The sequence below is a fragment of the Epinephelus moara genome, chromosome 5 (genome assembly GCF_006386435.1).
Source record: "Epinephelus moara isolate mb chromosome 5, YSFRI_EMoa_1.0, whole genome shotgun sequence".
Lineage (NCBI taxonomy): Eukaryota > Metazoa > Chordata > Actinopteri > Perciformes > Serranidae > Epinephelus > Epinephelus moara.
The window spans coordinates 26,663,890-26,687,122 of NC_065510.1; the positions used below are offsets into that span (position 1 = coordinate 26,663,890).

General features: G+C 41.1%; 2 protein-coding genes across 2 annotated transcripts; one reads left to right on the forward strand and one right to left on the reverse strand.

Moving 5' to 3' along the window:
* Nucleotides 1-2,158: 2,158 nt before the first annotated feature.
* LOC126390435 (microfibril-associated glycoprotein 4-like) lies at nt 2,159-12,344 on the reverse strand. The gene is made up of 5 exons (XM_050044741.1): nt 12,205-12,344; nt 9,043-9,240; nt 7,220-7,316; nt 5,012-5,179; nt 2,159-2,460 (listed from the first exon to the last, which is right to left on the reverse strand). The coding sequence occupies exons 1-5, from the start codon at nt 12,223-12,225 to the stop codon at nt 2,195-2,197; spliced, it is 750 nt and encodes a 249-aa protein (XP_049900698.1). The 5' UTR covers nt 12,226-12,344; the 3' UTR covers nt 2,159-2,194.
* Nucleotides 12,345-20,625: 8,281 nt separating this feature from the next.
* Nucleotides 20,626-22,914, forward strand: LOC126390779 (P2Y purinoceptor 14-like). The gene is made up of 3 exons (XM_050045232.1): nt 20,626-20,775; nt 21,787-22,046; nt 22,326-22,914. Exons 1-3 carry the CDS (start codon nt 20,626-20,628, stop codon nt 22,912-22,914), a joined length of 999 nt encoding a protein of 332 aa, XP_049901189.1.
* Nucleotides 22,915-23,233: the final 319 nt, after the last annotated feature.

Sequence of the window (23,233 nt, forward strand, 5' to 3'; positions counted from 1 at the left end):
AAATGAGCAAAATATAAAGATGAAAATAAAACGTTTAGAACCAATAATCTAATCGTTTTATTCAATTATTTAATTTTTATTCTGGTATGCTTTTTTTAATGTCATGACATGTTAATTGTGTCAAACACTCTATGACAAGCGTAAAATAGTAATAATAATAATTTAAAAAGTATTTGAAATACTATCTTGGCCAATTCTAGTAGATGTCCTCCTCTTCATCCAGCACCATGTCGGTCCATGTGAGATGACGTCAGCCTACCTGTCGAGACCACACCTGTTTCTCCCATGAAGACAAATGAGGATGTGCTACACAATGGCGACATCGTGCGTTTAGTTAACATGCGTCCTGTCTGACATTAACCTGAACACGTGGCTCAAACTGAAGTTATCAAGTTTCAATGTTTTACCATTGTGCATGTGTCAGATGATAACATGAAGATTAATTATTGTGTCATGCATGTAGCTGTTATAGAGTCCCAGATTTGTAAAAATAAATAAATAAAATAAAACATAAAAGTTATCGGGGAAGTCAAACGTGTACAAAAAATATAAGCAAAAAGCGTTTGTCTTTTTTTATTTTTTCCATATATTTCTTTAACTGCCTGAAAACTGTTAATAATTCCACTCCACTACTTTTCAGAGGGAAATATTGTACTTCTTCCTTCACTCTTTGACAGCTTTATTTATTACCCCACTTTACAAATTCAGATTTTTGCACACAAAACATTTGAGTTTATGAAATATGTTTTTTTATAAATGCATATATATATGCAGGTACAGCTGAAACGACTAGTCAATTAATCTACTGTTAAGTCAATTTACAGAAAATTTAGAAGATGTTGAACATGTCATGATTCCAGCTTCTCAAATGTGAGGAGTTGCTGCTTTTCTTTTTATTTGAATTGTGTGAATTATTTTTTAATTCATTTTAAAATACATAATATAATAATGTTAAGGTTTGGACTCTTGGTTGGACAAAATAAATGCTGTGATGGTGTTACTGTGGGCTCTGGATGATTGTGACGGCATTTCTCACTATTTCAGAAATTTTATGAACCAAACAGTCAATCGATTCAACATATTCATAATCAGTTCATAATAAGATATAAGCTGTAGTTGCAGTATTGCACAAAATAGTTGACTGGACTCATCCTCAACTAACTACAGCGGTAAAATCCTGCATTTACATGAATTCATGATTAATAATTATATAACTTAAGAGTCACAGGTGACATTTTTCTGCATTGATTACTTTTACTTTTTATACTTAGTACATTTTTCTGCTTATACTTATACACTTTTACTTAAGTAACATTTTCCTAGCATGACTTTTACTTGTAATTAAGTATTTTTTACAGTGTGCGAGTAGTACAATTACTTAAGTCAAGGATCTGGATACTTTTTCCACCCATTGAATAACTACGACAATAACAACAATAATAATCATCACAATAATACTGTATAAGAATAAACTTTATTCATTTATGTCTTATCAAAACCACTTACCACAAAGTACAACACAAAATGCAGCATAATAATAAAAAATAAAAAAAAGACTGAGGCTGAATAAACAGTAAAAATGAATGCTGGGTAAAAACATGTGGAGCAGATGCAATAAGGAAAACAGACATTTCATTTTTCTAAACATCTTGTTGGTTGTGAATTCAGTCAGAACAACAAAGAGATGAAGCTCCCCCATATCAACACTCTCCTCCCCTGATGGACGGTGAAGTATTACCACGATTTTGTTAATCTGCAGCTGATCAGGTTAATGGCTCCCCTCAAACCAAAAAAATGGACTGTTGTGTTGATGAACACTCAGTGTGTTCATGAGCGTGCAAGCGCAGGTGCCTGGACCGACCTTAAGATGTGTGTATTTTTCCAGGGCGTGCATGTACAGTGTGTACACAGCAGCATAACTTTACTAGGAGGGCTTCATTCTACCATTAGATTTGGATCTTGCTTGGCTTGTTTTCTTTTTAATTCACACAGTGATAACATATTGATGATGTAATAATATATTGATGATACAGTGATAACATATGTATAATACAACTCAAAACACTGGCTATGCATGGATTTTGGTGCTCTTGATTACACTTTAACTCTATTCTATATATATATATATATATATATATATATATAATGATCAAATAGCCATTTTCAACTTTGATTATTTTGGTTAAAAGTAATCTCAAGCACATCCACATGAAGATAATGATCTGATCTTCATCGCAATAGTCTTGAGGGAGCTTGCGCCCTTCCATGTGTTCCAGATGACCTGGACACTGGAGTATGCGATGACATCGTGAGGCACATACATGCCGGTGGGGTTAGCATTGTGGCAGTTGTTGTACCAGAATCCACCGAGATAATGCTGAGCGCAGTTTTTATCCCACTGGTCCTGGTCTTTGTCAAATGTGGTGAACTTCATGTCGTTGTGATGTGCCAAACTGTCCCCTGCAGACAAAAACAGTTTTAGCTGAAATACAGTTCATGTTTAAAACTCAGAAACATTTCTTCTGCTGCTACTGTGTTATCATTTTGGCAGTGGATGATTTACATTACCTTGTGTAGACTCAAGTACAGTTCATGTATGTGCCTTAAATAATGGTGGAGTACACCAAAGTACACTAAAGTACTGAAGATTCATGAAGGTCTGAAGGTCATGGTAAAGTGCTGTATTGTAGGCACCTACACTTGCTTGAGTTTCTTATAGACGTTTCACCTCTCATCCAAGAACTGAAGAAGCCTCTTGGATGAGAGGTGAAACGTCTTCAAGAAACTCAAGCAAGTCATGTATGTAAGTACAATTTTGGGGTACTTCTACTTAACTTGAGTATTTCCATTGCATACAAATTTATACTCTACTTCACTATGTTTTAAAGTCAAATGTACTTTTTACTCCACTACAAACATTTAAACTTTTAAGATCTTCTGCTTCTGCACTGTGCGGCCCATAGAGTGGGGGCGCCAGAGACTTTCGCCAGCCATACCGGCTGTTTCCAGGTTAGCGTTCTACAAACTTGAATATGGATAAAATGAATGGATCTTGCGGCTCCTCTAGACTTTCAGAATGGATCAAATCCACATAGTGAAACAATCCATTTCACAGTGGTTGTGACACTGTTTTGGGGCTCCAGGGCATCATGTCACGGATGAAATTACACTATTTGGCCACTATAAAAATTGTTGTCAAAGCATATCGCACTTCCTGGGGGTCGGACTGAATGCTGCTTGAGCAGAGACGCATTAGACCCTGATCACCAGAATGCGTAGCTAGAAATGCATCACCAGCAAAACCATTGTTTTTCTATGCTATGGCGTGCCTCGTGTGCACTCCTTTCTTGTAGTTGCATTTTGCTAGCCGATTTTTAATTGCTTATAAAAGATAAAATACTCTCAACTTTTCAGCGGAAGGTCGCATCACTCGTCACTGTCACACTTGGCCCAGGCAGCCAATCACACCAACAAAGAAGCAGGATGTACTACTGTTTTGATGCTGGTAGATGTGGTAGGAACAGTGGGACAATGGTAAATGCAGACAAAAGGTTGATATTAGCTCTATGTAATTACAAAGGAGGACACAGCATTATTTAAATGTGAAATGGCAAACTCTGGCACAGAGTAGCATGAGCAGTCAGGTGAATCCCTCTGGTGAGTATAATACTGTTCACTATGCTGATAGATAGGCTAGCGAGCTGTTAAACTGTGAGAGAGCTGCAGTGCTTTTACTTTTGATACTTTAAGTACATTTAGCAAATAATACTTCTGGAAATCTGGGTGGGGAGTTGCAGGCTTTAAACCCTGTGTTTAGGGTTTAAGGGTTGTGACTCCCCACCAGTCAGTTAGAACTGAAGAAGCTTCATGGATGAAAGGTGAAGCGTCTTCAAGAAACTCAAGTGAGTCCAGTTGCCTACGATATAGCACTTAGAATTACCATGACCTTGATGACTGAGAATATTCACCAACAATACTTCTGTACTTTCACTTAAAGGTCCAGTGCACAGGATTTAGTGGCATCTCGTGGTGAGACTGCAGAACTGAATCTTGTCCTGTGTACCAAGCGTGTAGGAGAACTATGGTGGCCGACGCAGAAAAAGTAAAATCGCAAATGGCCCTTTCTTGAGGCAGTGTTTGATTCTGTTCTGGGCTACTGTAGAAACAACATGTCGGACTCTGTGGAAGAGAACCCACTCTGTTTGTCGACATAAATGGCTCATTCAAAGGTGAAAAAAAAGATTCTTAGTTTCAAGTAATAATAAACTAATGAAAACAGTTTCAAATATTACATCCATTTCTGCCAGTATACCCCCCTAAATCCTACACACTGGACCTGACAAAGCTTTCACCAAGCTTGACAACAGCATTGTTAATGTTTAAGCAGGTGCCCCACCCACTGAAATAATCACCAGCTGCCACTGGCTTTAGAGTAAGTGTCTTCTCTTTTTTTTACAAGATGAAATATAAGATCCAGCTCCATCTTCCCACCCCATTACTCTCTGCACAATCCCTTGTCGACTGAAGGCACTCTTACCTTCACTGACTGGATCCTCTACTCAAATAAATAAAGATAAACAAGGTGTCTCCAAATAAATGGCCTATGCAGGCATACTGTCTAAAAAATGATCCTATTATTTTGGAAAACACTTTTTTTCCTCCACTGAAAGAGCATTAATGTTTCATTTTTCATGAATGTGACAACAGTTTAATTTGTCTCTAGAGAGCCATATTTTCACTGGCATCACAAAAATCAATGTGAGCTGTCATTATGGTTTTCTATGGCCTCTTCTCCAGTCAGTCCACAGTATTACATCCAGCTTTGTAGGGACAATGCAAAACTGTAGCTGGAAAATAAATGATGTAAGGACCCATTTTATATAAGTCTTAATTCAAGAAAACCCCAAAAGTGATAAAGTAACATTTTCATTAAAAACATCCTTTATTACTTGCAGTTCATTCAACCATATACCTTGATATTTATACTGAGACTTCCCAAAATAATCCTCACCTGCTGCTCCGGCAGAGAAGCTGCCCAGGTAAAGCTGATAACCACTGTTCTCAGGACCAATTGAGAAGGAGGAGTATTGGGCAGACGCCTTCCCTCCCTCGAAGTCCTCCATGTCAACCCGTAGCTCATTCTTCTTCCTCATAGTCAGCAGGAAGAGGTTTTCCAGGCCTGAGAAGGCACACATAGATCTGTTTAATTTCACCCCCTGCACCAAGACCCTCTATCATTACTCAGCATGTCTTAAAGGGACAGTTCACCCCAAATTCAAAACAGATATTTTTCCTCTCACCTGTAGTGCACTTTATCAGTCTAGATTGTTTTGGTGTGAGTCGCTGAGTGTTGGAGTTATCGACATAGAGATGTCTGCCTTCTCTCCAGTATAATGGAACTAGATGGCACTCAGCTTGTCATGCTTAAAGCACCAAAAAAATACATTTGAAAAATGAACATAAGTGTCTCTTTCCAGAAATAATGACCTGAGGCCTGTACTACGGCGCAGGATTTGGAGTTAGCGAGGTAACTTCAGGGTTAACTCTGGGTTTTCAGTATCACGAAGCTGGTTCTGTTTTTACCGGGAGATATGGCGACTTATGCTGAACAGCTGACCTTCACAGTATCGGATCACAGCCTGTCAACACCCCGACCTCTGACAAATCAGATCACTGAAGAAAGATGTATCTATGGACGAAAGTCTGGAGTCTCATGTGTAGGTCAGTAGAATAATTCCATTGTTTCAGGACTCTGTTTCCACTGGTTTTAAAACAGAGCTTCTAACAAACAGTGAGGTCGTTTTAAACACTAAGCACATGATTTTAGCAGGATTTTAACTTATGCAAAGTTTATTTTAGTCCGCAGTGATAGTGCTGTTGTTTTACACTCCATTCCTGCAGCTCAGAATAACATGAGACACCTGTGTGATGAGAAACATATATTATTTCATTAGAAAATAATCCACAGACTATTAATTGACGCTCATTATCATAAATGCCATATTTGGGTCAGATGTACATCACCAGTCATAAACTAGGCTACTTTTCCACCCGTTACTGCAGCAACAGAAACAGTCTGGCATCACATTAAAGTGTTTTATGTGACATATTCATCATCATCATCATCATCCAACTAAATAGCAAAAGTCTCAGCTGACGATTTATATTTGGATTGTATTTACAATATTTCTTCATTTTCCATTATATGATACTGTCTCGCGTTACAGACACTTTTGGTTCTGTTTCATCTCATACAATATGAAGTAGCCTACTTCATCTGTGGTTCTGATGATGTCGCTTGTGATTTACAGCCCCGCCTCTTGCACATAAACATGCTCATGGCTGGATGGGAAAACCCAGAGATGACTGAACTAGCTGATAACCAGCTTTGTAGTAGCAGTTATCCAGATGGCCAATGTTAGAGTTAGTGAAGCCACATAACGAGAAGATATCCTGGGTAAGCTGAACTGGCTGCATAGTACAGGTCTCCGGTTATTCAAGAAAATCCACTGATCTTGTTGTGAGCAGTTTCATGTAGGAGATATTTTCGTTTTACAGAACTACACCCGCCAACTGCATCACCACATAGAAGGAAGTGTGCATCTACTGCTAGCTCACCTAGCGCCACTGAGCTAGCTTACGTTACAGCTCAGCCGAGGGGGAGGCCATTGGTGTTTACATCTCACGCTGTCACAAGCACAAGCCGATCATCCACAAGTAGATGCACGCTTCCCTCTGCACGGTGATACAGTTGGTGGGTGGAGTTCAGTAGAAAGAAAATAGTTCCTACATGAAACTGCTCACAGCAAGGTCTGTGGATTATCTTGAGTAACTTGGTTACGATTTCCTGAAAGAGACACTGCTGTTTAGTTTTTCAAATGTCCCTTTTTTTTAAAGCTTTGAGCACCACAAGCTGAGTGCCATCTAGTTCCATTACACTTTAGAGGAGACAGACATCTTTACGGTCGATATCTCCAACACTCTGCAACTCACACCAAAACAATCTAGCCTGATAAATCGCTCTACAGGTGAGAGGAAAATATGTATATTCGATTTTGGGGTGAACTGTTTCTTTAGCTTCTTTCCACCTCAGACTATCTGTAAATGTCTAAAATTCCTCATCTAATTTAAAATCATACTTTGTCTCACCTCAGTAAAATTAAGCCGGCAAGTGGCACAGGCCTGTTGTGTTTAATGTATTTTTCCCTCAAGCACTCACCAAGCCAATACTCTCCAGCCACGTTCCCAAATCCAGCCTTATAGTGCCTCCAGGGCCTGAAGAAGTTTTCAGTCCCATCGATCCTTCTCTGAAATACCTGAGAGGGAGGATGGGAGGAAGAGAGAGAAAAGTTAGATTTTTTACATGTAATGCTTTATATATTCAATTAGCAGGGCCGCTAATAACTTTATGAATCTGGACAAGTTTTCAGAAAATCTTTTAGAGTCCATCAGGTATGACTGTGATGATTGTCTGTTACCTGCTTATATCTACATAAATGTAAGTATTCATGCAGGACCTTTATTACACCCATCAAACATGGAAATTTTGGCCACTTAGAGGCAGCAACACAGCGGAAAGCCAAACGTCTTAGATATTATCACCTTACAAAGTTGTTAATGATGCCCTGACAAGCAAACAAGAAGCAAGACTAGCATTAGCCTGGTAGGACCGTCCTGATGATGTGAGCTCAGCATTTTATTTCGCTTTCTGTATCAGTCTCACTTTCCAGAAATTAAAAGCCTGGCCAGTCAGGGATCTGCACTGTTGTTGACAACGTAAGCAGCCAATCAGGGGCTGTGTTGTAGATGATGATGTAAAATGCAGGCCACAGCTTGCAGTACAATTACGGTGGCTCCCAAAGCAACAAGCCCTAACACTAAGCTGGTAAAGACAGAAATAAGTGAAGGCATTGCATAAATAGAGTCAATAACAACAATTAAACAATAACAAGAGTATGCAGAGTTTCTCAGAGGAAAAGACATTTTTACTATTCCTCCGACTGGATTCGGCAAAGGCTTGATTTATCAACTGGCTCCGCTGGTGATTATGAAGATGTATTTGTTATGCTGTTTGGACAAAGGAGTAAGTCCGTCAAGGCGAGTACTCCCAACCACTGAAAGTATTTGAGGCGACACTGAGTCCAGACTGATACAGAGAGCGAAACAGAATGCTGAGCTCACGTCATCAGGATGGTCATATCAGGCTACTTTAAACTCATCTGTTGACACTGAAAGCAACTGACGTGGTATAAAGAGCGAGAAAGTTTGTGTAGGGTGGGTGGGTCAAACAGATACAGGCTGTCTTTCAGGACACTGTTGTTTGTGTCCTGTGTGAAACCAAAAGTCACTGCTGTTTCAATGTAATGTTACATTACTTATGTTCATCTGTCATGTACTAATGTCACTCAAGTGCTGTATTTATGTCACTTATTTTATCCCAAAACATGATGTTTTTTTCCAAACCTAACTAAGTAGTTTTGATGCCCAACCCAGTGGTTCTCAACAGGTTCCAGGGGGTTCCCCGGAAAAATGGGGAATAAGTTTATTTCTCCTATAAGTCACTATAGAAGTGAAACCAATGTGGGTAAAGGTCATAAGAGTGACTATTCTGATCATAGGTTTCACTTCCTCTATGGTTATCTTCTCAGCTGTAGACAACTATAGGAAACTGGTCTTAATCACCAACATCTTTTCAGAAGGAGGTCCCTGAAGCCAAATCTTATCAAATGGGGCTCTGTGACCTAATGTGTGTCAATTTCAAGGTTTCCTGACACAAAAAAGGTTGAGAGCCAAAGACCTAGCCATGACCACTTTGACAACTTTAAACCATGTATTACACCGAGTTTCAGCCAGGAGACAGCTGTGCATCACATACAGACACGAAAGGGTGTATCTCATAGAGACACCAAAAGATGCCTTTGGTATTTGATGCAGTGATGAGAACGCAGTTCTTTCTACAAGCAGGTTTACAAGATCTAAATAAAGCACACAGTCTCATCTATTTGTTGTTGTTTACAATTATAAAATCTGAGGTGTACTTACAGTCCATCCGCCTCCGTCAGTGTCCATATCACAGTAGGCATGCAGGGGCGTGGTGGGACCTCCTGGGTAGATGATGTACACCCCGCTGGAGCTGGTGTTGTCACGGCGATGGATGTCACCACAGTCGATGGGCAGGTAAAACGGGGAGTCAGAGTGGACTGAGCCCGCAAGAACCAGCAGGGCTATGGACAATGTCACCTGGATGCAAAAGGAAAGAAAGGAATAAAAATACAGCACCTCCAACAGTGACTTCCTGCGCTCACAGATATCATAATAGAATAAATATAGCAAATATTAGGTAGTAGAAAAAAGGTCTTTTGTGACAATGCAGGAGGTCAAAAAATGGCACAGACAATAATCAGTGCAATTTACTAAAGACAAAAGCAAGAAGCCATTTATCATTTGTGATACAATAAGTCAATCATTACTTCAGCAACAGCTCATGTTACAATCAATCATCCTAATTTGCAAAATATGTGTTTGACACACACAAAAGCGAAGTATTGAAATAATGTGTTGAGTCAATAAAATCTATTCGCCACTTTGTTTATTGCTTTGTGAACCCAAAAACTGATCTAAAGTGCCCTTTCACCCACTACAATAACAAAAAAATCAATACCTCTACCGATACCTAACCATCCAGATAGTTGTGTGTTTTGCTGAGATTTGGGATATCTGCCACTGACATCTCTGCCTCCACCTCAATACTAAAAAGGTGAATGGATTTTAATAATTGATGCTTAATTTGATTCTCTAAACATCTCATCTCCTCAGTACCTTTGTCACATGCATGTTAACACACAGGTCAGGAGTTAATTGGTATTATCTTCACCAGGGGTAAAACTTGAAGGTGTCATGTGTGTGTGAGTATGTGTGTCCGCAGCTAATCTTGCAAACTACTGGACCAATTTTGTGTGCACATTTATATCTATATCCTTAAGGATCTCTCAAGGTTAACATTAGTTGAAAAACATGTTTCCCAGGCCAAATGAGATATATAATCCCTCCAGGTTGTTCTGGGTCTACCCTGGGGCCTCCTACCAGTTGGACATGCCCAGAACACGTCTAACAGGAGGCATCCAGGTGGCATCCTGATCAGATTCCCGAACCACCTCAACTAACCCCTTTCAACACAAAAGAGCAGCGGCTCTACTCCGAGCTCCCTCCGGATGTCTGAGCTCCTTACCCTATCTCTAAGGCTGAGCCCAGCCAACACACAGAGGAAACTCATTACAGCAGCTTCATCCACGATTTAATTCTTTCAGTCACTACCCAAAGTTCAAGACCATAGTTGAGGGTTGGGACGGAGATGGACTGGTAAGTTGAAAGCTTTGCCTTCAGGCTCAGCTCCCTCTTCACCACAACGGTCTGGCACAGTGCCTGCATCACTGCTGATGCTGCGCCAAATCCATCCATCCATCCATCTCCATTTTCCCCTCACGTGTGAACAAAATTTCCAACATACGTGAACTCCTTTGCTTGGGGCAGCAACTCTCTCCCAAACCAGAGGGGGCAATCCATTATTTTCTGGCAGAGAACCACGGCCTCAGACTTCTATTGTATCTTTATTTCACATACAGTGCCTGTTAACAGGAGAACTCAGTCTGCTTTTTGCAACACGCTGTGGCCTGGCTGAGATCAACACTCTACTGAGTGCACTTTTCTTGTTAAATCTGTTTATTGTTTGGATATATTCTCTGTAGTGAGTGGCATGCACACAACAGCAGCAGAGAGGAAGAAGAGTGTTCATGTTGCCAGAGCATGATCAAGTGTGAGGCAGATCTGTTGTTTGAATATTGATCCCACTGACACCTAATCCGATCGCCAGAATAAATGTTGGCATTGTATGTTTCAGCAACCATGGATATGTTAAATTTGTATGTTTAAAATGTAGCGGAAATGTTAAAACTTTAGTTAATGTGTGGTTAGGTTTAGGCATAAAAAACACTTGGTAAGAATTACAAAAGCATCATGTTTTGGCTTAAAATACCTGATTTGGTCGCCACAAACAAGGCTGAAACTGTCCTGACGGCTCGTTCAAAATACCTGCTTTTGGGGTTGTTGTTCCACTATCCCCTCTTCCTCCTGTTAAGAAGTGCAGCTCATATACATGTAATCTGAACTACATCACTTTAGAAATGTTGGTATGATATGTATGAAACATGCAAGTGTAACATTTGCAGAAATGTACAACACCAACTTTTCATTCAGGCAACAGGGCTGAATTTAGTATCATTTCAACGAGCATACAACAGCTACAACATATGGGTTTTCCCCACTGAATGAGTCTGAACACGTCCCACTGGATGTTTGCATACAGCCCTGCTGTGTTTATTATGAGTCTGAGTCTCCGTGGAGCAGAGGTTGTGAATCAGGTTTGATTAAATGAAACTAATTTTATAACATTTACAAAACATTGCAATCTAATAATATCTATTTACATCTGTTTCCTGTGCTGGTTCATTTGAATATCGTTTTAATTTAAATTCACTCCTACAGTTTGCTTCAGTGAATTCACAAGTCTGAAGTCTGGAAACAGATATGTGTTCACTGAAGCTGAGAGTGCCTGTTAATAATTAACAATAACTAACAACACTATAAAGTCCTCAAACAACACTAACAAATATGTACTTAAATAACAGCGTAAAAAAGATGGCGCATTTTAGCTGAATTCATGTTACATTTTTACTGATTTATTTTAACAGCAATAACTAAATTATACAGTTAAATGGTTTGAGTTATCTATTAGATTAGACTTTAAACTATAAATAACACAAAACAACTATTATAAACATATGTTTGCTTCAGTGAATAACAGTAATAGATTTTAAGATGCTTCTGAAGTAATTTTTATAAGAACTGTTGTATTTGTATTTCCAGTCATATTTTCTGTAGTTCTGCTTTTCTAAATTTTGTGTCTATATAGCTGCTTCAATAGACAGTGCTGCCTCTAGCAATACTATAAATCATAATTATAATACATCTTTATTTATGAGCACATGATAAGAAAAAGGCATTATATCATTTTGTTTTCCACACAGATACTTCAATTAAAAATATTTTTACATGATGAAAATCATTTGTAAGTATCAAGAAAATAGGAGCAGACTTTGTCCATCGTTATGTTTAGTTTAAATGTCAGTGTGTTCTGTCAGCTCCTACCTGCATCATCATCATCATCATTGTGGAGAGGACGGCTCAGGGTTGGACTCTGTCAGGTTCCTCAGTTGAAATAAAACATGCTGGCAAACATGGCACATTTAAACTGTCCACGCAGGGAGTGTCTGTGGAAGCATGTGACACTGATAAACTTCATCTATACACAGTGTCAAAGTTCATCAAAGAACAAACAACAGGAGGAGGTCACATCTCACAAGTGCAAGACTGTGGAAATTCCAAACTTCCTTAAGCTCCACTCAGCAGACTCTGTCCTGTGTGGGAAACCCTGCAATGACACAGTGAAAGCAAAACAATATAAAGCAATACTGGAATTCTTCCTGTAATTAGATGCCACCTTTATGTGTTTCTGTTCCTGTTTCTTTGCTTTCTCCCATTCTCTGTATGAACTTAAGTGTATTGATACATTTGTTTGCATTGCATGCACTCATGTACAGTATGTGTGTGCATGTATAACCTACAGTAACCTCCCACCCCACAGCCGCAGTGTAACTCGAACTTGCCTCTGACTGTGCTCAAGGTGGGTTGAGACAGACAGTGAGGCAATTTTTGACTGTATGACCGTTTTTATTTGCCCCCAGCAGCATCTTCAACAGATGCCTGAACCACCTCAATCGGCCCCTTTCGATGCAAAGGAGCGGCAGCTCTGCTCCGAGTTCCCTTTGGCTGTCTGAGCTCCTTACGCTATCTCAGAGGCTGAGCCCAGCTAGCCTATGGGGGAAACTCATTTCGGCCCCTTGTATCCACGATCTCATTCTTTCACAATGGCGGTTTTAGGGGAGGGCCAGCAGGGGCCAGTGCCCCAATAACTCGGAGTCTGGCCCCCCCTGTGGCCCCCCTGCCGAAGAGTTGAAGGGGCAACGTGGAACGCGGAACTAAGTCGTCTCAACCAGTTGCTGGTCGGACCACTTAAAGCGTCTAAACCCACCGAAAACATCAGAAGAAAATTGTGTGGCTGTTTTTAACATAGATGTATAAACGTAGACGCCGCATCGAGCGCTGAGCCGTACGTCAACATCGCCGCCATATTAGATGTGGCAAGTCTGCGCTGTAAACTAATACAAGTAAATGGACTTAATTTCATAAAGCGCCTTTCTACAAAGAAATTTACGTTAATGCCTCTTGTTTATTCATTCACACACGCACCAATCTGGAAATCCATCGGTAAAAAAAAAGAAAAACGTCTGGAGGCACAGCCCGGAGTTTTTCGACTAACGGAAGTGCAGGAGCCTCGGCGATCGCTCACGCCCTTAACTTCCGGCGGTGCCCCCAGGGAATCGTTGTGTTGTTTACAAATACTTCGGGTAGAAAACCAGCAGAGTTTAGCTATATATCACATTTTTCACGTCACTATATCACCGTGTAGACTAATCTGATGTTTGTTAAGTCTATAAACACAATGATTGAACAAACGTTACTATTTCTGTGTGTTTTGTAATTAACATGGTTATCGTAGATTAGCTGGGCTAACCGTTAGCTGTTAACGTTAGCCGTTAGCGGTGTCTATAACCATAGACTGTATAAAAATAAGGTAATAACTCAATAAACGGTCCGTGAATAAAATATTTTTCCAGCGGATATCTTAGTTACTGTTTGACTCATCTGGTCTGTGCAAATTGACGTGCCGTCGCGCGGCGTCCATCAGAAATAGACCCGTCTCATGTTTTTAGTGGAGCGGAGCGCTGAGCCACTTCTAGGCCGCGGCAGGTGGACCTTACAGCTTACATGGACTTGAATGGCCGCTATTAGCTCCGGCACATGCGCCTCGGCCGGATTGCACACGCCACGGATCCAGTGGGTTGCCATAAATGGGCCTGTCCCAGAGGCATTCAACTACCAGAGGGCTTTTGAAATCTTCTTTTCGAAGCCGCGTAAAATTAAATGGTCTGATTCAGGGTGCCATACTTGCAAATCGTGAGGGAGGGAAGGAGGAAAGCAGTAATTTGTGTCTGTTTGTGTGACATTAATTTAAGTCTTACCTTTTGTTTTCTTTTCGTATTGCGTATTTTGTATTGTTTTGCGTATCTGTGTGTTTGTGAGTGACAGAGTTTTAAAAGAATATTTTGTCTGCACATGATTTAAAATAATAAAATAGCCCTCCATTAGTATGTTAGTCATTTTTCTTTTGATTACTGAAATGTTAAACCACTAATCCTTAGCCGTATTTTAAGTGTAACCCATCACCATAACATACCACTAGTGTTTTTATCAATAAAAATAGAACATTTTTCACACATAAAAAGCACAAATATGTTGAAATCTAGGCATATTCTGCAATCATAACTTGGCTCTCAGAATTCACCAGATTGATGCCTTTAAATCAAATAGATACAAAATTTTCTCCCGGGGGAGCTTGCCCCCGGACCCCCCTACAGGGTTGGATGTAGTCTCCAAAAATCCTGTGGGAAACACTGATATACATGTATATATATATATATTATTGTTCAGACTTAGATATTTGACCCTACTTGTATGTGCCCCTGTATCAAAAGGACTGGCCCTAGCTTGGCCCCCCCATTGAAACTGGCCAAGAACCGCCACTGTTCTTTCAGTCACTACCCAAAGCTCATGACTATACGCCTGTGTTACACCACTCTCACAAGGACACGGTAGTGGTGTAGAAAAATGTTCATTCATTTATTTTACCTCACGGCAACACTGGCAAAACTGATGAGCTGGCGTAATACAACTGCAACGGGCGGGCAGCGCGTGTACATGAACTTCATGTGTCACCAAACAGCTTGCAATGCCACTGTGCCACCTAGTGCCGAGTGGTATAAAGTAAACAGAAATTAACAAGAAAACTTAGTGTCACTTAGTGCATTACTTAACAACAACTTTACAACAACTTATGAAAGGGATTGGCATGTATACAAAAATGTTTTTTTACGACCTCCTTACAAGTGCCAAACTGCCTGACCATCTCATACTTGAACTCCCTTGCTTTGGGCATGAACTCTCTCCCAACCCAGAGAGGGCAATCCACTGTTTACCAGCAGAGAACCATGGCCTCAGACTTGGAGGTACTGACTCATTCTGACCGCTTCACACTCAAACTGCCCCGATACATGCTGGAGGTTGGGGAAACCAAGAGAACTACATCATCTGCTAAGAGCAGAGATGCAATTCTGAAGTCCCCAAACCGGAAACCTTTCTTCCCCTGACAATGAAAACAATTGTTTGTTTCAGCCTTATAATTAACTAAAATTACATGTTAAAAGGCCTATGTGGAGCTTTTTGGTGCCACCATCAGTGTTGATGAGTACATTATGGACACATTTTCATTAAAGACTTTGTTCAGCTAACTAGCCAGTTAAAGAATCACGTAAAATTTTGACTTCTAGTGGTGGTGTGGAGGCCTTGTGCATCAAACCCAGAAAACAGGCAGAGCTCCATAAGTAAGTGCTACTGTAACATTACAGTATAATCAAGAAAAAATTACAGAATTATAAAAAGAGCAGTTACCACTGACATTGTTTGCACTTGTGTGTTCTTTATTCAAGTTTGTGTTAGAACGAACTGACAATGGCTAAAATCAACTTCTTAAACATTTCACACTCTTCATAGACTGAAGTGTCGCCTGTTCAAGTTCCTGTCCAGACCAAATATGAAGGGTCATTTCTCATTTTCCTTGCCCACAGTCCCCCTGATGGAGGTAACGTCAGTGGTGAAGTTCAGTCAAAAGCCCCAAAACCCCACATGCACCTTAACCCGTAAATGTTCCAGCAGGATTTCCATGTTGGCAGCATGTGGGAACAGGAGTCAGTTTTCAATGCAAGACACTCTAGGATCTATAAGGTTTTAGGAGGTCCTTTAGCTACAGGTCTTTGAGGGAATCAAAGCAGCAATGTTTCAATGTAAAACGCTTTAAAGTTATGACATTCTGGGACAGGGTTGTTCTTGAGCAGATTTTATGCAACAAGGTGGATTGTTAACCTGGGATTTTTTCCGTTATTAACTGCCTGGTATTTTTGTTGGAGCTGCTACAATAAGGCTATTAATGGATTAGTCAACAGACAGAAAATACATCACCAGCTGTCTCCATCCATCCATCAAAATATGTCCAATACTCTCCAGCACAAGATTACATCAGTAAATGTCTTGTTTTTTTTATGACTAACAGTCCAAAACATTTACCGTAAAGTGAGACCAAGAGGAGCAGCAGGTTCTCACATTTTTGAAGCAGCAACCATCACAAGGCGACAGCTTTGCCTAAAAACTGACTATAACAATTTATTGTTCAGTCTCCTCTGTGGTACAGACATCAAGGCCAACCTCTATTTTTTTGACGCTTTGTCTTTTTGTACATCAATTCTTACAAATTGATCATAGTACAGTCAGATATGCAACATGGCGGGCGAGGCAACATGGTGCACTGTGTACTCCCGCACAAAGCCGGAAACAAACGATGGGAAACTTATCGTAGAAGATGAACTCCTTAACTTTACTGTTGTAAAGATGAGAACAATGAGCCACGATGAAATTGTTTTACTTGTTACAAACAATTTCAGACGGATTGAGTCTTCGAAGAAAATTTTGTTTGAGGTTTGCCCTACCTCCCAATGCTGTATTTCCCAAAAGGGTGCACAAAAGGACACTAATAATGTGAAAATGTGCCTGAGAGTCCTAAACGAATGTGGAGAGGACATACCAGGCTTTGTCTCACATTACTTGGATGAGCTCCCTCTTGTGATGTTTGACCACACTGACCTCTCAGTGCTCCTTGGTAGAATGGAGCAGCTAAACAATGACATCCACAGTATGAAAAAGACCCTTGAAGTCTTAAGTAACGTGTGTGAGAGCCTGCGTGAAGTGTCCGCCTCTCTGAACACTCGGCTATCAGCTATGGAGAAGCAGCATACACCTGCACCCTCTGTCTTGGCGGAGGCTGATGGACAGCTGTTAACTGCCGCTGATTTGGTCGCTGTTCCGAGTGTGGCTGAAGCACAGTAGTCAGCCACTGCGGCCACCGAGGACTCCCTGGGACACCCTGTACCCTCCACTTCATGGGCCGCTGGACTAACACCAAAGTCTCCAGCATGGACTACTGTAGTGCGTGAGGGTCGCCCGAAGATGAGGAAAATAAATGCTGCTGCATCACATAAATATTGCCCTGCACAAGCTACAATGAAACGGGAAAGAAAGACTGTTGGTATAATTGGAACTGGCAATGCCTCTAGCATACAAGCTGTCAGAACTAAGAGGGTGAGTGTGTTTCCAAGTCACATAGAGACTCTTCTCATTGGGAAGAGTCAATGAGAAGAGTCTCTATGTGACTTGGAGGATATTTAAACCTTCTTACCTGGTACCTGTACTGTTTGACTCTGATGAAGACGCAGTTGGCGCCGAAACGTTAGTCATTAATAAATTCATCACAAGGGATATGAGTGCTCCAGTGCTTTTCTTGTGGATTCCTCCACGGAGTTATTTTGATCTATATTGTCCTGTTCTGAGAAGCACCGACCTCCAATTGCGGAAGGGCTGAAGCGCAAGAGATTCCCTCTACCTGTTGAGAATGAACGTTGACTGGGCTATTGGGCTTGAGATAAAGGTCAACGATAAGAAGTACATCATTTTAAATATTTATACACCCTATGAGTCATATTTGTATGAAGATGAATTTTTGAATAGACTGTCTTTTATCAGCTCCTATCTTGAGGACAATGATTCGACTTGTGTATAATATACACATACACAAGCGTTAAAATCCCCTGTAACATATTATGTTATAGGGGATTTTAATGCTGATGTGTCTGAACCTAATTCTATCTTTGCTAATCATCTTGTGCAGTTTTGTAATGAAAATAACTTTATGCTGTTCAGTAAAATCATCTTGCCTGAGAAGAGTCTCACTTACATAAGCGAAGAATGGCATACAACCTCCTGGTTAGACCTTTGCATCTGTTTGGCCGATGCCCTTGCGGCACTGAGCAATATAGAGATATGTTATGGGCTTACCACCTCTGACCACATACCAGTTGCGCTCTCTGTCAGTGTTGATAATGTACCGACAACTTCTGATATTAACTCACTCAATACAGGCAAGTTGGACTGGTCTTGGCTATCAATACATGAAATTAATAATTATAACTTTGTACAGCGGACATTTCACCCGCAATGCAGAGAACATATTTCACACACTCAGGTATATGACAATCAGTGGGACTTTAACCTTAATAAAAAATGTGAAATTCAATGAAATACCATATAGGCTATTGTGGGAGATGGAAAATAATAATAATATTAATTAGGGCCACGGGCCTGTGTCTCTTCGCCAAGGGCCTAACACCACGGGCCTACTAGGGCCTTGGGCCTAGTTTTAGGCCCAAATCTGACCTTTAGCTAGTAGCAAGAGGGAAACACAAACCTGACAGACACTGTAAAGATGAGCAACTAGGGAGAAAAGGAATTGCACACCCTCCTTGTTCTCGCAAATGAAGAGGCCCTTAACCGTCAGATGACAGGAACGGTGAAGAACGGGCCGACTTACGAGAGAATCTCTAAAGGTCACTGGTTACGTCACACGCTGAGCTACATGTTTTGTTACTTGCTCATGCCCTCCATTGTCATCAGACCTTGAAAACCAGTGAAGGGAAGCAGGGAGACTTTGCTGATATTCAACCAGCTGTGCGTCATCACAGTGTGTGCAGAAGAATGTTGTTTGGCTTCCCCTGGAGATCCCTGCCTGTCCGACAGCGGAGGTCCGGGTGCTGGCAGCGGCACGGGGGCAAAGCCAAACACGGTTCATCAGCACACACTGTGATGCCACACAGCTGGTTCAATATCAGCAAAGTTTCCCTTTATATTCATTGTCTTCTGTGGCGATCAGCAGTGATGTGGTGGTTCACTTTACACTGTGATCTGTAGCCTATAGTTCGGCTTTAGCTTCTAACTATCTTTGTCTTTTTAACCTGTTGTTGCTGCTGAGTCAGTTTGACATCCTGGATATATCCTTCAAACACAGACTGTAGACCCCTCTGTCTGCTTCTCTCTGGCATCACTCTTTCATTTTTCCAAAAAATATGATTAATATTTCTTCAGGGAGTGCAGTTAGTGACAGTGTGGGCTCCATGCTTACTCTGACAGCTTGTTGGACCATCACAAAGGGGCGGGGCTTAGTGAAAGGTCAAATAACCCCAAGACAGGAGGCTTCACGCAGATTCATAAAGAAAAAACTCAATCAAAGCCAAAGATTCAGAATGAGATACTGGACATCCTTACAAGGAATTCCCAAGCATTTTAATCTGGACCTTTGCTATAAGCGGTCTTAGTATACCCAGAGTACGTCATGTGTCTGAATGTCAAGCACTTTCTCAGTGGCTCTTAGGCTCTGCCGGGTCGTACCTCCTTGTCACAGATTATATATGTGATTCTCAAAGACAACATCTGAAGACACAGCAGAGGCATGGAGAGTTATGTGTGCTGGCCTCAGGGTTGAATCTCTGCTTTTTGCTGATGATTTGTTTCTGCTGGCTTCAGAGCCGTTACCTCCAGCGTGCACCTCTAAGTACTGTATGAGGCCGTGGTTATCTGCCGGAAAACGTGAATTGCTCACTGTGGGTTTGGAGTGAGGCACAGTGATGGAGTTCAAGTATCTCGGGGTCTTGTTCACAAACGAGTGAGGGTAAATGAAGACGAGCTTGGTGTCACATCAGCAGTAATGTGCGTCACCTGTCATGGTGAAGAGGAGACTGAGCACAGCACTTGATTTAGTCATTCAATGTTCTTTCTAACACTAATCTAAACTCATGAGCTTTGGGTAGTGACTGAAGGAAATATAGATACAGTGGCTGAATTTAGTTTGTTTATTAAGGATCCTTAATGGTAACTGAGGTGTGGTTATCAGAACTAGACAGGAAGATAAAGTAATTTCCACAGCATTGTGTGTCTCTGAGGTTGGCCCTATTCATAGTGAAGCAACCTAAAGGTTAAGCCATCATAACCACATCAGTGTTTTTCTTCTCACTTTCACAGCTCTTCTTCCGCTGTAAAAGCTGCGTAGACAGAAGCAGTACACAGTCTTTTTTATTAGACATACACACTGACAGGAGTAGGCAGGTGAATGCTGCAGGTATTTCATCTTCTTCTTTGCACTTTCACTGTTTTGATGCTGAAATTTGAATGTTAGACTTATTTTTATATCTACGGACCGAAATTCACCGTTGATGGTACAATAAAGCCATCATTTTTTTGACCAGTCATTTCTTACAATGATTTAAATATATTAGAATACTTGAGTTTAAACTGTTGTTGGTTCCTTCACATGATTTATCTTGATTGCTACAGTTGTGTTGTGCAGGGATTTAGACTGTCGTGTGGAAAAGCAGATTTGTTCCAGAGAGTGTGTTTTTGTGTATATGCTGTTCTGTAATTTGGTCTCACCTTCTTCAGATCCACCATTAAAAAATGAGCGATCGAGCAGGAGAAGAAATGACCTCATCCTTTAACCAGTCATCAGTTACAAACCAGACAGAGGTCAACGGTTTGACTAACTGTGAATGGAACGAAACTCCGGCCCTGCCCTTCCTTATAACGGCCTACAGTCTTGTGTTTCTGGTGAGTTTCAATTAATTCAGATTACTTTTCTACAAGTATCAGTCTGTTCAAATGTGTTATGCCTTTGTCATGAGAGATAATTAGTTAATGATTTCCTCACAGTCATGATCTCACTTGTTACACCAAACTGTTTTTTATATCCTAACTGATACTGGTTTGCATAAAGCTATACTTCTGCAGAAAATCTCAAAGATAATCCAAGATGGTACAACCTCAGAGGACATATGTAGTGGTTGGTTTTTTGGTTGGGCACATACAAGATCAAAGTGTAGTGAAACTTAAATGTATCTTCAACTTTTCTAACTGACTTATGTTAGAGAACTATGCCATTAAAGGGACAGTGTGTAGGATTTGGTGACATCTAGTGGTGAGGATTGTAGATTGCAATCAGCTGAAACTTCGTCTGTGTGCCGAGCTTAAACTCGTTATAGTGACTCAGCCTAAACTTAAAACCACTGAGGGGCTGCATGGACAGGCTACTTATTAATTGATGTGCCCACCTGACCTAACCGACCGCTGGTTATCAGGTGAAACAAAGAGTCCGCTTCTTCTTCTTCTTTGATGCATAATTAATTTATCACTGCTGTAGTCTTCAATGAAAACTTGCAAACCACTCAAATGTCCAACTCTTTCACCATTGCATTGAGCAGTGTAAACCTCACTTGATGTGGCCTAGCGTTGTGGTCAAAAAACTATGTGTGCTCCCCCGTCGTAGATATAAACGTCTCAAACGTCAGGTAACAAAAACACAACAATTCTTATTTTCAGGTGACTATACACAAAAGAAAACATACTTATTATATTACATTAAATTTCTGCCAGTATATCCCTCTAAATCCTACACACTGAACCTTTACATGATAAAAAAAAATTTGGAATTTGACTCACTCATTGGGTTGAAAATTAGTATCTTCTGTCCATCAGATCAAATCTTTTGTTAAGCTCAAATTTATTTTGAGTGCCTGTAGATGTGTATTGTAAATCTGCATCCTCATCCTCTTTTCTCTCCAGGTGGGTTTCTCCCTCAACGGCTTCGTCATAAAGTTTTACTTCTGCCGAGCTCAGCAGAAGGCGTCCAGCAGCATGATGGTCTACCTGAAAAACTTGGCAGCCGCTGACTTCCTGCTCTGCCTCTGCCTTCCCATCCGCATCATCCACTACGCCAGCAGCTCTTTCACCATTCGCGTGATTAACTGCAACTTTGGCGCCTCCGTCCTCTTCCTCAATATGTATGCCAGCATCATGTTCATGGGCTACATTTCCGCTAACAGGTAGGCCAGGACAATTTGAATTTCATGTTGCATAGAGCATGAAAAATACACAAACTTCATGTGTTTTCTGGCTATGTCGATATACAGGAAACACAAAACTACTGCATTCAAAGTACTCTAACCTTAAGAGCCAAAGAAGAGTGCTCCCAGATACTACTCAGATTCCCACGTCAGACACACAAATTCACCTTTTTGATTTGAGGGCAGTCAGGGCTGAATGCTGAACTTCAATGTAACTGCTATGTATTGAAGTTACCTCCTGACACCTCTCTGCTCCAGGTATCTGAAGGTCGTCCAACCTTTGGGAACTCACATCATGCAGACGGTACGGGCCGCTCACATCATTTCCACGGTAACCTGGGTTGTCCTCCTGGCTGTGACGAGCGCCTTCGTTATCCTGTCGTTTAACACCCAGGAACTTTTGACCTCCGCCCCAGTGCGCTGTGAAACCTTACACAGTGAACAGCTCACCGTGCTCTTCAAGACTGTCCACACCTGCTCCACCACCTTGTTCCTGTTTGTCCTAGTCTCCATGGTCTTCTTCTACTACAGCACCTCGCGCAGGGTGTCGCTGGCCCAGCAGAGGCAGCCGGAGTCCTCCAGCTCCACAAAACTTGTAAAGTCACGCAGAAACATATTAGTGCTAGTCTGTGTCTTCTGCTTTTGCTTCGTCCCCTACCACCTGGTTCGTCTTCCACAGGTTTTCCTGGGGGGGCACTGTTTGTCAAGCAAAGTGCTCTACTACTTGATAGAGCTGACCATCATCATGTCAGTTCTTAACGTCTGCCTGGACCCAATCATCTACTTCATCCTCTGCAAGGGGTTCAGGACCCAGCTAAGGCTGGGATTGGTGTGTGGAACCTCATAACTACTAGGCAGTTGTTGCTGATGCTGAAATTTTCTCTGCTGCATGCTCTGCCACTGAATCAGCTTTCTGCGGATCTGCTTTTGCAAAACAGCTAATGGGAACGCTTTCACCCTGAAATGACCTGTGAATTGCCAAAGTCTCAAGAGCTACATTTTCTAAAGCTTGAAAACAGAGCCAATGGGAGGTTCTCTCAGTCCACTTAAATTACAGTATGCACAGAGCTGGTTACGGGATTTTGCCCAATTAATCCAAAACCCATTGTTACCTGCTGTAGGGTTGTTTTGTGTCCTTGTGCTGCCTTGTTTTGAGTGAGGGCTTG